The sequence below is a fragment of the Phocoena sinus genome, chromosome 21 (assembly GCF_008692025.1).
Source record: "Phocoena sinus isolate mPhoSin1 chromosome 21, mPhoSin1.pri, whole genome shotgun sequence".
Taxonomy (NCBI): Eukaryota; Metazoa; Chordata; class Mammalia; order Artiodactyla; family Phocoenidae; genus Phocoena; species Phocoena sinus.
In genome coordinates this window covers 22,905,959-22,919,890 of record NC_045783.1, presented here as the reverse complement: position 1 = coordinate 22,919,890, position 13,932 = coordinate 22,905,959, and the positions used below count along the sequence as shown (strand labels likewise).

The 13,932-nt window shown below is 33.9% G+C and overlaps 1 protein-coding gene across 2 annotated transcripts in view; it reads right to left on the bottom strand.

Moving 5' to 3' along the window:
• TNKS (tankyrase) overlaps window positions 1-13,932 on the bottom strand; it is a 180,694-nt gene that overhangs the window by 85,874 nt on the left and 80,888 nt on the right. For both annotated transcript variants that reach the window (XR_004347856.1, XM_032618357.1), the window contains exons 4-5: window positions 5,796-5,832; window positions 4,963-5,038 (exon numbers count right to left, since the gene is read on the bottom strand). Coding sequence is in view for 1 of the 2 variants with exons in the window: in XM_032618357.1 (XP_032474248.1) it covers window positions 4,963-5,038; window positions 5,796-5,832 (113 nt within the window). In the remaining variant the exon portion in view is untranslated. The remainder of the gene's footprint in view (window positions 1-4,962; window positions 5,039-5,795; window positions 5,833-13,932) is intronic.

The window sequence follows — 13,932 nt, the reverse complement described above, 5'->3', positions numbered from 1 at the left end:
CTGCAAAAATAAACAAATTTAATTTATTAAATGTGATGTGGGGTGGGGAGGAGACAAAGACCAAGTTCCAAGACAATTAATTTGATTGTATGCTTTGTAGATTACCTGGTAACCTACGTTTTATCCAAATGCCACCTGGGACTGAGCTTGGTAATAAAGACAATTTAAGTGGAGAAGTGGGGGATGCAGAAGTACTCAGAAGTATGTATGTGTCCATTCTAAATACGCTCAAAAGCAAAAAATGTAGCAGAGGAGTAGGGATCTAAGTTTCTGAAGTTCTGCTATGTGCTACATTTATCACATTATTTCATTTAATCCTCTCAAATGTCTTGTGGAATGGGTATCATCATCCCCATTTAGTAAAGGATACACTGAAAACTGAAGAGCCATAGTCACACACTTAGAAAGTGGAAGAGCAGAGAACAGAATCCATCTGTTTGGCCTCAAAGCCTATTTGCTCTTTTGACTATCACATAAGTTTTTTATGGTATCTACAAGGCATGGTACTAAATTCTACTTTATTTCTGATTGATCTCTATTAAAAAATAGTTTTTAAACACTTCACTATTCTCCATTTCCAGAGTCTTATTCATTATTAACTATTTTATGGAAGCAAACATTTACACAGTAGAAATCTGACATTTAGAGAAACTCTTCAGTTAATATTTCTAAATTTAAATCATGCTCCTCCAGTTGCCTTTCATCTAAATTTGTGATTTCTTACAGAAGAGCATACATGTCTAAATACTAATGCTTTAAAAATAAAAGAGCAAGAAAAAAAATCTCACCTTAAATCTACACTTTGTATCACAGCAAAAGGAATCATATTTTTTTAGGCACTGGCTTCAATGTCCCGGATTATGTCTTCATCATTCTAACAATTTTGAGCTCCTTGTGAACCAATACCATTAAACACACAGTTATCTCCCATGACACTTAGCACAGTGACCTATACATGGCATGTATTGAGTGCTGACTGAATGAACAAAAGGAGCAGAAAGAAACTACCATAACATCGAATATTTTATAATAAAAACAAAATTCCAACCAACCATTAGTTACTTTCAATATTTGGTGACATACAATTACAGCAATAGTATGCATAGTAAATGCATGCAAAGATACATATTATTTCTATTTAGGAATATGTATAGTAATGCCAAACTCCAACCTATTCCTTGTTATAAGGAGGGCATAAACTTAGGACATTTATTTTGGAAGGGGATAAAGGCAGCCAGGAAAGGGACCTAAAAGAACTCTGAAGAGGGTTGAGTGTTGGAATAATCTGAGATGTATTCAAATACTTATTTTCATTCATTGTAAAAAGGTATCCTTATAAAAATTAGTATTGCAAAACAAGAGACGACCGCCATCTCAAATTTATATAGCAAACAAGACCAGAATATTCGGATAATTGCTAACAAAATGTCTGATCATGATAGAACATGCTGCAAAGAGAGAGCAAAGGACAAGACATCTAAGTTTGAAAATATAGGAATTACAGAAAGGAAGCAATCTGTTTTAAGGACCTGGTCGCTGAAATTCAAAATAAGAAACTATGGAACGCTATGCCTAATCACAATGGGCAGGAGACAGAAGAACAATAAATTATATCTATGCCCCTATGTTTCTAAAGTGGCCAGCATTAGAACAGGTGTGTAATTGTATGAAAGTAGCATTTTAGAACAAAACATTACAAAAAATGTTTCTGCCTTTGCTTTTTAGGGAAAACAACAACACCTGGAAATTTCTAGAGCAGTCAAGCTCTGCTTTGATTTACATGTCAAATAAAAGCAAAATATAACCATGTAAGTTACTTAAAACCTTATTGGTACTTCACTATTTTCAGATTCTACAGGTTATAAAAACAAATGTCTGTGGGAAATAAAAATTTTAACCACTGAGATATTACCTAATGGGATAACCATCAGGTCACAGTACAGAATTAAGAGACTATTTAAATTTACACTGTCACTGTACAAGCCCACGTACCACTTGGAAAAGGAATGCTGACGTCTAAACCCCCCACATATATCTAGGCAATTTCTCCACCCACTAGTTAGTGTATAAGGAACATTGCTTTTCTAAAAACATTACAAAATTGACACTTCCATGGGCTTTTAAAATTTACAAACCAGGAATCATAGTAAAAACAGTGACAGGCAAGGATTCAGTTAAGCACTGATACAGTCATTTAAAAACCTGCTAAAAATGAATTTGATTCTGCACTGTGTTCTAAAATGCAAATTCAAGAAATAAAACTTCATATACCTGACTAATTTATTATACATGTAAAGTACCTGTATCCTCTTGTTTATATACAATCTGACTTCCTAATTCTAGATAAACACATGCTAATGGCCTGGAAAAATACTAAATATATAAGATTGACTTGTAATTCAGCAGCTAGATTTGCTTACACATCCTCTTGATATCAATAGCAAGAAAACAAAAGAGACTGCCATAACTAAAGAATCTTTTCCCAAACTCCATCAGCACCCACAATATCTACCACTTCACGGCTTTACTGCAACTGGCATATCTAATAAGAATTGCTCTGTGCCATAAACAAGGGTAATATCTAAATATGAACATTATTCAATTTTAAACATGAAATTTTATTTGCATTCTGATGAACAATTTTGAATGATTTTTTATGTTATATGCATAGCACCAAAACCTAATAAACGCTTAAGTCTAATTTTCTTTTTCTATCTAATTTGAGAAAATTGATAATCTAAAAAAGTATAGGAGCACATTTTGGAAAATTATTACATTATTTATATGTTGTGAAACCTTCAGTATAATAGTAATATTTGAGACATGTACTTAAAAATGTTCTACACATTAAAATATATAATTCTCCCTTGTGGTACAGTTACTCAAAAATAAACTGATAAAATAATACTAGTAATAATATATAATAACAGAAAATATACAATTCCCCATTCATATACTTCTGAGTTAATTTTCTAACTGGCAAAGAGCACAGATGATTTTTTTCACTCGAAGGATAAAATTATGTTCATCTGGGAGCATATTCGTAGCCTAAGTTTCTGCTACATGCAAAATGCCAGGCTTGGTCCGGTACAAAAGAGAGCTAATAGCCAAGTAGAAGAAAAAGATACGTACGAATAACCACAATTCAAGAACTCTGCGGTAAATGCCATAGAGTAATACAGAAAAGGAGCCATAGGAATTTGAATGAGGAATATGTTAGTTTCAGCTACACGAATAAAGGAAGTGTATCCTCCTTTGGGGAGAAGGAAAAATAAAGAAGTTCTACATATTTGTGTAGGGACTGAAGCAAGGAGAAGAGGTAATTTGTTAATTATCAGTGTTCACACTCCTTAATTATTTTGACTCACTGAGCTAGGAATGGGGCTGTCAAGGTATAAGGGTAAGGATGGGAGAAGGAGGCTGGGATGGAAACTGACTCCTGTTATAGTAATCTCACATAAATTTTGGAATATTAAAATGGCTGTGGAAAACTGAAGTAGGCTGGGCTCTAAAAGAGTTCTGTCTAAAGATATACCTGCATTTACAGATAAGAAGGGTTCTTTCTGCATAGTGATAAAAGTCGCCTTATCTACTAAAAGGATCCAAACAAAATCTGGAACTCAAAGTAACTCAAGGAAGTTAAAACTCCCAAAGCAACTTCAAAATTGAAGGGAAAATGAGCAGTAACCATTTAAAAACATCTCCCCAAAGTCATCAATAGTACCAAGTAAATCTTTGCTAATTTATAGCTTTATATATACATAATTTAACCTACCATGAAAGTACAAGTCTCTCTCCAAATTATCCAGAGAAACTAAACATTCATTAGGCCATGAGAAATAATATACAAGCCATCTTCAATAACAACATATATTTGGAAGTATTCAATTCAATGCCACTATTATATGTGTTTCATTAGAATAGGGAAAAAGTGAAAGGAAAGCTGAATAATTTTAATCTATAAAATTATCACTCAGAGAAAAATGAGTTTTTAAAAGCAAAACAGTTCATTATTTCTAAGGGGTACCATCCATCCTGATACTTTCCACAGTATATTTTCGATATAAATAATTCCAAAGGAATTAATTCTTTCATTATTAGGTACAAGAAATTCCTCAATATCTGCAGTGTAACTTTAAAAATGTTTTAGGTTTTAAAAATATAAAAGCCATCCTTTAACATTAAAAAATTAACCAACATTTTAAAAAAGACTTTATAGTACAAAGTGTTTTGTTTTTCCATATCTATAAGGCAAATCACTGCAAAACTTTGCGGTCAGATACCAAAGCCTATAAAGGATTACATTTTCAGTCTCTATTCAGCAAGAATATGAAGCAGATAATGAAGATACCACTGCATATTTTATATATTACCTTACATTTATGACAACTGTATATTAATACAGAATATTTTTCTCTGCTTTAATACTTTCTTTCAATATATAACGATGAAAACTTAGCCAATAAAAAAAAAAGCAGGGCCGTTACAATAGACCTAAAAAAATCATTAGCATTTTCTCAGCTTTAAATGGAAAAAGTGTTGGTTGCCTAGCAAACAAATTTTCCTCTGCCAAAAAGAAATAAAAATTATATCCTAACCAAGATGGGTAATTAGGATGTAAACAAATATCTCTAATTTCCATTATCATACACAGAAAATAATATGTTGTTATAATTTTAATCGCTAAAAAAGCTGCAGTTCCATTTAACAAATAACTTTCAGTGTCTGACATTTAAGAGAAAAGGCTTAAGATCCATGCTTCACCAGCTCTATGAACATGTCACAGCAGCATTTCATTTTACAGTTAAAAGGTACCAGTAAAATACAGCCATATATATGTATGTATATATACGTGTGTGTGTATATATATGTACATACACATATATATGCCAACTTTAAAATTTTTAACTGTAAAGCAAAAAGAAATCACTGAAGGGGAGTATTATATTTTAAATGACTTACCTTTCGCCCATCACTTGCATGGCAATTCACATTTAGAGGAGTCAGTAAAGCCATTAGTTTTTCTTCATTACCACTCCTACAAAAAGGTAGTAAGTCAATTCCTATAAAATTATAGCGCTTCTTATGAATGTTTATGGATATTTTTTACAAGAGAGTAGAAAATGATATGGGCTTGCTTTGATTTCTTTAATATGGTTCTGAATGAATCTCTTTTGCTTTATTCAATTCAATCAATATATTCCTAATAATTCCTGTTAATCATCATCCAGTGGTATATCATAGATAAGGTAGCTTTCTACATTTTTGTTTTATGTATCTGCATAAAGTCACCTTCTTAATTACAAACAAACTTTACTCTGATAAGTGATCTAAAACACTGGAGTTAAAAACATATAAAATGCTGTAAAAAGCTAATCAATTAAATTATAAATGAACAAGAACAAAAGAAAATGGGTGAGAATTTTAACATTTACTTCATGCCCCTCATTCAAGCTTGGCTAGAAAAATTTCCAGAGAAAAATAAAGATATAGGTTTTTAAATACTCCAAGAATATCATTCGAAAAGCTCGGCAACTCGGGTTTGCAGTTACCTTAAGAAATGTTCCAAATAAAATTAACCTTACAATCATCACCATATTGAAAGACAGTCTCATTTAATACACTAATCGTGCAAAATAAAGTATACAAAGATTTAGTATAAGGTCTTACCCGCATTATCGTATAAAATCCAAGCAAGACAATAACATGTTATAATTTTTATAATCCTCCACCTGCCCTCCTCCTTTTCTCTCTTAAATGCATTATACTCACTTAAAATGAATGGAATCACTTACCTAGCAGCTTCTAGGAGTTCGTCTTTCTTGTATTCACCTAGATGATTGCAAAATATCATGCTGTTAGCATTTGGCAGAAGACAGATTAAGAAATGCAGTAGGCAGCAAATAGAGAATTAAATAGAAAAGAACAGAAAAAGAGAGTCCACACCCCGCTGGGTGATGGAGCCGTGACGTTAGCCAGCTTGTGAAGGCAGCATCACCAGTGCCTTGGAGACGGGCAGCAAATTGACGCAGCTTCTTGTCCAATCCTCAGATGAAATAGCTTTCTTCAGACGACCAATGAATGCTAAATCTCGTGTCCAGAAACACATTCCCTCTGATAACAGCATGCCAGTTGAAGACAATGTCCCCTCCCCCCTTTTCTATTCAGGCTGTCACAGTATACTTGTGAAGCATAATACATTCTGAGACAAAAGCAAAATAATGTGGCTCTTTAAAGGTACAAATTACTAATCTTCAAAAAACCTCAGTTTTATTTGTAATGACATGGAAAGTTTTGTCAAAAAAAACCACATTAATTACCATTGCTGAGCTTTACAGCAGAAGAAAAAAAATATCAGGATCAAGAAGCCTTTGCCTCGATAGGGTAGGTCTGTAGACTAGAAATACGTGAACTACGTACCAAATGCTATGAACCCCTTGGAGGCAGTGCTCTAAAAACCAAAACAGTGAATACATTCCTAAATGACAATAATATTCTAACGTGCTGCAACCTACACTTTATACAAATTCAATACCAAAGTTTAACAACAATGAATCTTAAAAATATTTTTTAAAAGGAGACTGGGGTCTCTGAGAATAAGCAAACATCCAACTGTTAAGATGTGAATAATTTTTCTCCATTCCATTTTTTAATATATCACAGACTGAAAATAGGTATATAATTTAGAATCTTCAATACAAATTTCTTAGGGCATTCAAGAACTAACAAACAAGTCTTTGCAAGCACAACTGAAGGAATTTTAGTAATATAGAGTGTGCTCACTGAATAAATAAAAGGAACAGCCAGGACCATGATTCAGCTATAATATGCTGACTCAGTTTGCTATATCACTAAAGAAATAATTATACAAAATGTCTAAGCAAGTAATTATGTGAAGGCAAATATTAAGTATACAAACAAAAAATAAAATTTTAGATGAAAATGTTATAATTCTATTAAGAAATAAGCTTAAACTACTTTAAAAAATCTTATCACTTATAAATATGGATTTCTTTGCATTTTGTTTATTTTGCTACAGAATGCAGAATATTGATACAAATTTTTTTTTTTTTTTTTTGCGGTACGTGGGCCTCTCACTGTTGTGGCCTCTCCCGTTGCGGAGCACAGGCTCTGGACGCGCAGGCTCAGTGGCCATGGGTCACCGGCCCAGCCGCTCCGCGGCATGTGGGATCTTCCCGGACCGGGGCACGAACCCGTGTCCCCTGCATCGCAGGCGGACTCTCAACCACTGAGCCACCAGGGAAGCCCTGATGCAAATATTTTAAGGACGTCTCAGGACCATCAAGCACATGTTTAAATTCTATAACCCTTCATTAGCAAATATTTCTTTAAACTTTTGTCTTGATTCTTAGATTAAGATTTTATTAAATCTAGAAACTGTAAGCAGTTATTTTCAAATAAGGAAAAAATTGTTAAATATCTAGTCTCTCCTAAGGGAATTTTACATACCAATAAAGTCACGGGCTCAACAATATACATGGATAAGCTAGAATGCATGCTTCATGATAAGAGTCTGTCTTTCTAATTTCCCATGTATTGTATTCCAGATTCTTTAACTGATTGACAGTTTAAGATTTACATTATTCTAATCCCCCACAAATAAGGTTCTTGTCTTCCCAAAACCAAAGACCTACCTTTATTAAATATTTTAGGTGGCAATATGGAAGTGAATGAGTCAGTTTAAGAATCTCCTTCTGAGAAAATGGTATGACCCATACCCTCAAACGCCTTAAGAATCAAGAGCAAAATAAGTGAAATTATGCGATAATCTATAAAAGTCATTCATTTAGTCAGTCAGCAAACAATTATAGGCCAGATTCAAAACCAAAAAAAGAAACTATCATCTCTAAACTCAAGGAATAATAGTCTATTAAACAAGACAAACAAGTAAACAAATGATGAGAGTAGGAAATGAGTCTTATGCTATGAAGAATTTAAAGGCTAGTCTAAGTAGGATTAATAAGAGGCAGGATAATTGTAGTTCAAGGAAGGTTTCCTGGAAGAAGGAAAACTTGTGCAGAGTTTTTAAAGGAAGAACAGGTGATCCTCCGGTGAAGAAGGGTGAGGGAGAAGGAAGCAACCAAAGTAAAAGAAATGAGAGGGGCAATGGCTGCTCAGTAAACCTGAAACAAAGCACATTTGCAGGGGAATGGGTAAGAATGAGGCAGAGAAGAAATAGATCACATGAATGGCACTCTAAGAAGTTTGAACTTTATTTTGAAAACAATGAGGAAATACTGAAATATGTTAACAAGTAGAGTGCAAAGTATATTTAAAGATCTATACGTTTTGTGATTATTTAAAATATTCCCATATTCTACTCCAGTGAACTTTTCTTGGGGAGGAAAGTGGCCCAAACGGGGTAAAGGGAGGTGAAGACAATCAATTCTGACACAGTCTATATTTTGGTGTAAGTATACATTTCCTGATATACAGTAATCATACTGAAATTGAGATCTGAAAGCAGCTACTACTGAAATTGAAGTCATAGTGAAACATGACTTCAGTAAGCTAGGAAATAAAACTGCAAAGTATTTGGCATCTCCAAAGTTCACATCAGTCTACATACATAAGCTTCTCATCAAGTATAGCTTATTGATATTTTCTCCAAAGGGCACTTTTTGAAAAAAAAAAAAGTTATTCCCTCATGGATAAACTGATAATAAACCAAAGCTTTCAAAAGGAAACATGTAAGTGCACCCAACAGTGTCAGACGGAGGTATTACAAATGACTTTCTACTTTCACTGTTAGAGTTCCTAGTACTTATTCAGCTTTTCTGCAATACATTCCAACATCCACTATCTGGTGCCCGAGGACCACAATCCATAAACATTCAAAGCTATTTTTCAAATGCTACATCGCAGAAATAAGTAGCGTAATGAACTTAGAGTCCCTCACACACTCTGACAACAAATCCGAGCTGCTTACTTAACAGTGAAACCCCTAGTTCTATTTCATTTCAGCTGTGAATCTGAAAATATTCTGGCTGAGACTCTGGTGCTCTGTGGAGCATTTATATTCTTTAATAACATACAGATAAAGGCTAGCAATAGATCAGCCAGAAAGGAAACTAGGCAATTATAGTCAAGATAATAGCAGCCAGAAACGGAGAAAACAGATGGCTTAAAATATTTTTCTTTGATTAGAATAAAATAAGTGGGGCTAAAAAAACAAAATAAGCAAGCCACAAAGTTTACTTTCCAAAATCTGAACTGTTTTTATTAGTAAACTAAGTATTGATAGGATGCATGTAAAGGTAAATACACACACACACACACACACACACATACACACACACACACACAGTTGGGGGGCAGAGATATGAGTTAATGTGTTAAAAAGTATCAATATGTTATCAGAAAGAAGGTTAAAAATGAAAGTTAAAAAATAAAGGTTAAAAATAAAGCTCCCCTTTGTATTTCTCTGAGGTAGTTAGAAACAACTTCTCTTTCACTTACTATGAAGGCAAAATTACTTTTTGAATAAAAATGAAGAAAACCTGAATCAATAAATAGACGTCATAATTTTTGACTTATCTCAATTTCAACATCTTAAGGGGCTTTCGTTCTTTTCTTTAGCAACTGACAGGATCAAAGCAGACTAAGTTTTCTAAAAATGAGTCATTTGGTTTTGTTGAGATGGAACAACATGGAAAAATTATGAACACAGAATCATAAATTCTTAAAGCAATAAAGGACTAAAAAAGAATTTTGACCTTTCTTTTTTCTACTTTGAAACCATGCATAATACATGCCTATCAGTAACATCTCTTGTTATATGCAGTGAGGGGGGGGTGTAACTTGAAAGTCACCTTTCTCCTGTCACCTCATCCCCAATTTCAGAATAGCTTTCCTAAGGGATCATCAACATATTATTTACAGTTAATGAAACTGACACCAAGACAATTAAATGAATTGCCTAAGGTTTCACTGAGTATTATTCACTATCTGTCAAGCCCTGAAAAAAGGCCAACGTGAGCAGAAACTAACCGAATCTGCGTTTTGGAAGAATCGATGTAAACAAAAGAGTAACACAACAATAATAGTAATAAAACAATTTTAAAAACAATGACAACAACTAGCTTTAAACAGGTTGAACATATTTATATAACATAAGCCAAATATTTCCATCAAAACTACTTTAAAGCAGGGAACTTTCACATGAGCTTGTAAACATGGGCCAAAAAAAAAAAAAAGTTTTACCTTCTAGTTTGTTTTAACATTTTGGACCAAGGGAATAGGTAGGAATGAAGACAATGTATTCCAGGTCTATTAAAATGACCAATACATTTTGCATTTCCCACAGCATGTGTTAATTCCTCATGCTTTAGGTATCTCAAGGTAAGAGCTACGTAAAGACTTCAATCAAGAATCTCAATTATCAAGTTTAGGGACCCTTTTGTTGCTGAGGGCTAAGTAGTACCATGAATTGCTAATTCTCATATAGATACTTTCTCATCAAGCTGCCAACAAATACAAGAGATGAACTGATTCTTGTAACTAAACTGACAGCCAATATGGGGAATAAAATATTAATTTGGGTGACATAATCCATGTGTTTTCACGAATAGATTTGATACTTTAGAAACAGCCACGTAGTTGTGGAAGGAATTTCACTGAAGCACCAGGAAATAATCTGATCTCAAGATGTTAAACTAGGTCTTCCACCAAAAGCAATTTTCAGACAGGCTGGTATCTACTATATGTACACATGGCCCCAGGAATGATCTGCATCCTCTCTCTGAAATTATTTTTTGAATTATTTGAATTATTTATTTCAATTGTCAATTGAATTATTATTTCGTTCTCTGAAATCTTTCATAAATATTTTCAGGACAATGTTGGGAAAAAATTACAAAGTATTAAGAGTCCTCTATGCCTTCTTCCAACTTCTGAATCCTATCAACCTTCCCACTCATTCTGATTCTGGCTTCAAAGTCCTCCACAGCATTAGAGAAGTCTAGAATCACGATCAAACTAAACGCTCCACATCGATTCTAAACAAGGAATAATTGGGGGCTTTAAAATGTTAGGCTTGAATAGAGTATTTTCCTGGTGGAGATCCTTCCTATCTTCTGCTCCCTACAACTCTGACCTTTCTAATTCGCTAACATTAACCCTGTGCTGCAGTACTAACGTAAACTCCAAGCTGGCTGTCCGGTACAGTGCAGCTTGGGAAGAACTTTCCAGTTCTTTAGAGAAATGGAGGTGTTCCACACCTCCTGCCCTGCAGGGCAGCTGAAAATCAATTTTCGAAGATAAAAGGCCCCCAAATGCAACTATATTATCTTATAATATTTAAACGATAAAAATTATAATGTATTACATGTTAACAAAAAAACCTAAACCAAGGTCCTAAAACATTAAAAAACACAAAATTACACGCAGACATAACAAAGGCTCTGCAAAAAAACCATATAATGCAGTCAATAAATGATTGTTACCAACCAGTTTCTTTGTATGCAGTAGTATGTCTTCACTTAGCCCCAGTGACATCTTAGATAGGCATCCCATTTATGGACACTTAAGTGGGGTTTCAAATAATTTATACCTGCTTCTGACATTCTGTCAATTGTATTTGGAATGTAACTCAAGACTTTTCATGGATTTGTTTGTTTGTTTGTTAAAAACGGAAGTATTAAAATCTGGGACATAACTACAAACACACACTGGCCAAAAAAATGTTGTATTATAATATATATGCATTCTCTAAAGTTTGGTATTAAAAACCAGGAGAGGTATTCCTAATGCACATTGTTAACCAATGAGACATTCTGCAAACTGTGCCTGTACTTTAAAAGACCTTTTGATATGTCACAAAGAAAATAAGAAGGGAGGGAGGGAGGGAGGGAAGGTAGGAAGGAAGGAAGGAGATCTCCTTCTAAGCATGTCAGATTGTGATGCCATGTATGGTGTGGTATCTGGGTGCTTGGAATGCCCACCACTGCTTAAGCCATCAACTATCTGTGTAAATGGCTGGTCAGGGCTGAGAGAACTGGGATATTGATTCTTTACTATCACAATGTTTGCTGTCCAAAAATGGTCTGGTAAAGTAAAATCGTATTTGATCTGAAACAGGCCAATAGTTTTACATTCTTTGCTCTATATCAGGGATCCTTCTTCTATAGCAATCAACCCACAATTTCGTATGTGCCAATTCAAAATCCCCAAAGCTCTAAAAATTCATTTGGCAGCAAAACTTGACTCACCTGGTATACATAGCTATCATATACATTAATGTTTGATTATAGGGTTAAGCCCAGACTCCTCTGGGATATTTTATGATATAGTACATGTGCTGTGTCTTTTAATATTTTATTTACTCACTGAAGTACAATTTACATACATTAAAATTCAACCTTTTCAAATGTACAGTTCTATGAATTTTGACAAACTTATACAGCTGTGTAGCCACTATCTCAAAATTTGAACATCTCCATCACCCAAAATGTTCCCTCAGGCCCCTCTGTAATCAATCTATCCCAACCCAATAGCAACTGCTAATCTAATCTCTTTCTCTGTAGTTTTACTTTTTATAGAATGTCATATAAATGGAATCACAGGATATGTAGACTTTTAAGTATGGCTTCTTTTTCTTAGTATAAATGCTTTTGAGATTCATTCATGTTTTGGACTACCAATATTTGTTCTTTTTGATTATCAAGCAGTATTCCATTATATGAATGCACCTGAATTTGCTTATCCATTCACCAGTTGATCAACATGTGGGCTGTTTCCAGCTTTTGGTGATTATGAATAAAGCTACTGTAAAAATTCAGACAGGATTTTGTATGGACCTATGTCTTCATTTCCTTTGGGCAAATACTTAGGTGTGTGGGTGCTGGGATGTACAGTAAATGTATGTTTAACTTTATAAGAAACTGACAAATCACATCTCTTTTAAAATTTGAAAAATTCTTTATTCTGGAATATAATCACACCACCTACAGAAAGGAAAAAGAACAAAAGAGAAAAAGTTGACTAATGAGAAATATGACAGTGCTGTACTGCTAGAAATCCCAATCTTGCCTCTTTTTGGGGGCAATTCACCTAAAAACTGAACTAATTTGCACAGCTTTTAGTTCTTCATTTCTCACTTGTTCTGTCTTCTGTACTTTTTTTGAAATAGGGAGAATATACAAATTTAATCTCTTCATTCAAGGAACTGTTTTGTATGTAGTACCTGCGATCTTAGAGCTACGAGAATACATGAACAAAGCATATTTTGATTTATAGGAACCATACTGTTATCTGTGAAAAGGAAATTACTTTCCTGCAGTCCTTGCTCTTATCAGGATGCTCAGCCCCTCAATGCATCAGCCTACTGAGGGCCAGACGTTTGGTGAGACACCTATTTGGGATAGTCAGACCTCTGCCTTCTTACACCAAATATAAGGAATTAAGGAAACTAAGGCTAATGCAGAAGTACAAGTGACTACTTTTTGAATGATGTAAGAACTGTCTTGTCTTCACTGTAATTACTGTATATGATTGCATTTTATTCTTTGTATATTTTGTCCTGTTTACAAAGTCTCTGAAAGATGTAGTAACTTTGCAGTTTTGGTCTTTTCAGGAAGCACCAATTATGATTTACTTCTTTAAGCTGCAAATGCTTAGTTTTTTCTTATATTTCCCCCAAAGTATCACTAAATCTCTTATTCAGGGTTAGAGCTAATTAAACTTAGTGAAGTCTGAGTAATGGTATTTTATCCTGGGCATAATCTTTCTCATTCAAACTCTCTCTCTCTCTTTTAATGCCACTCATTTATTAGTTCTCCTTTGAATAACATCATTTATTTATTTAACAAATATATATTCACTATCTATAATATGCCAAGTATAACACAGCTACTACTACTGTATCATGTACTGAATCTTGAATTAGTAGGACAAAAGTGATGGACAGAGCTA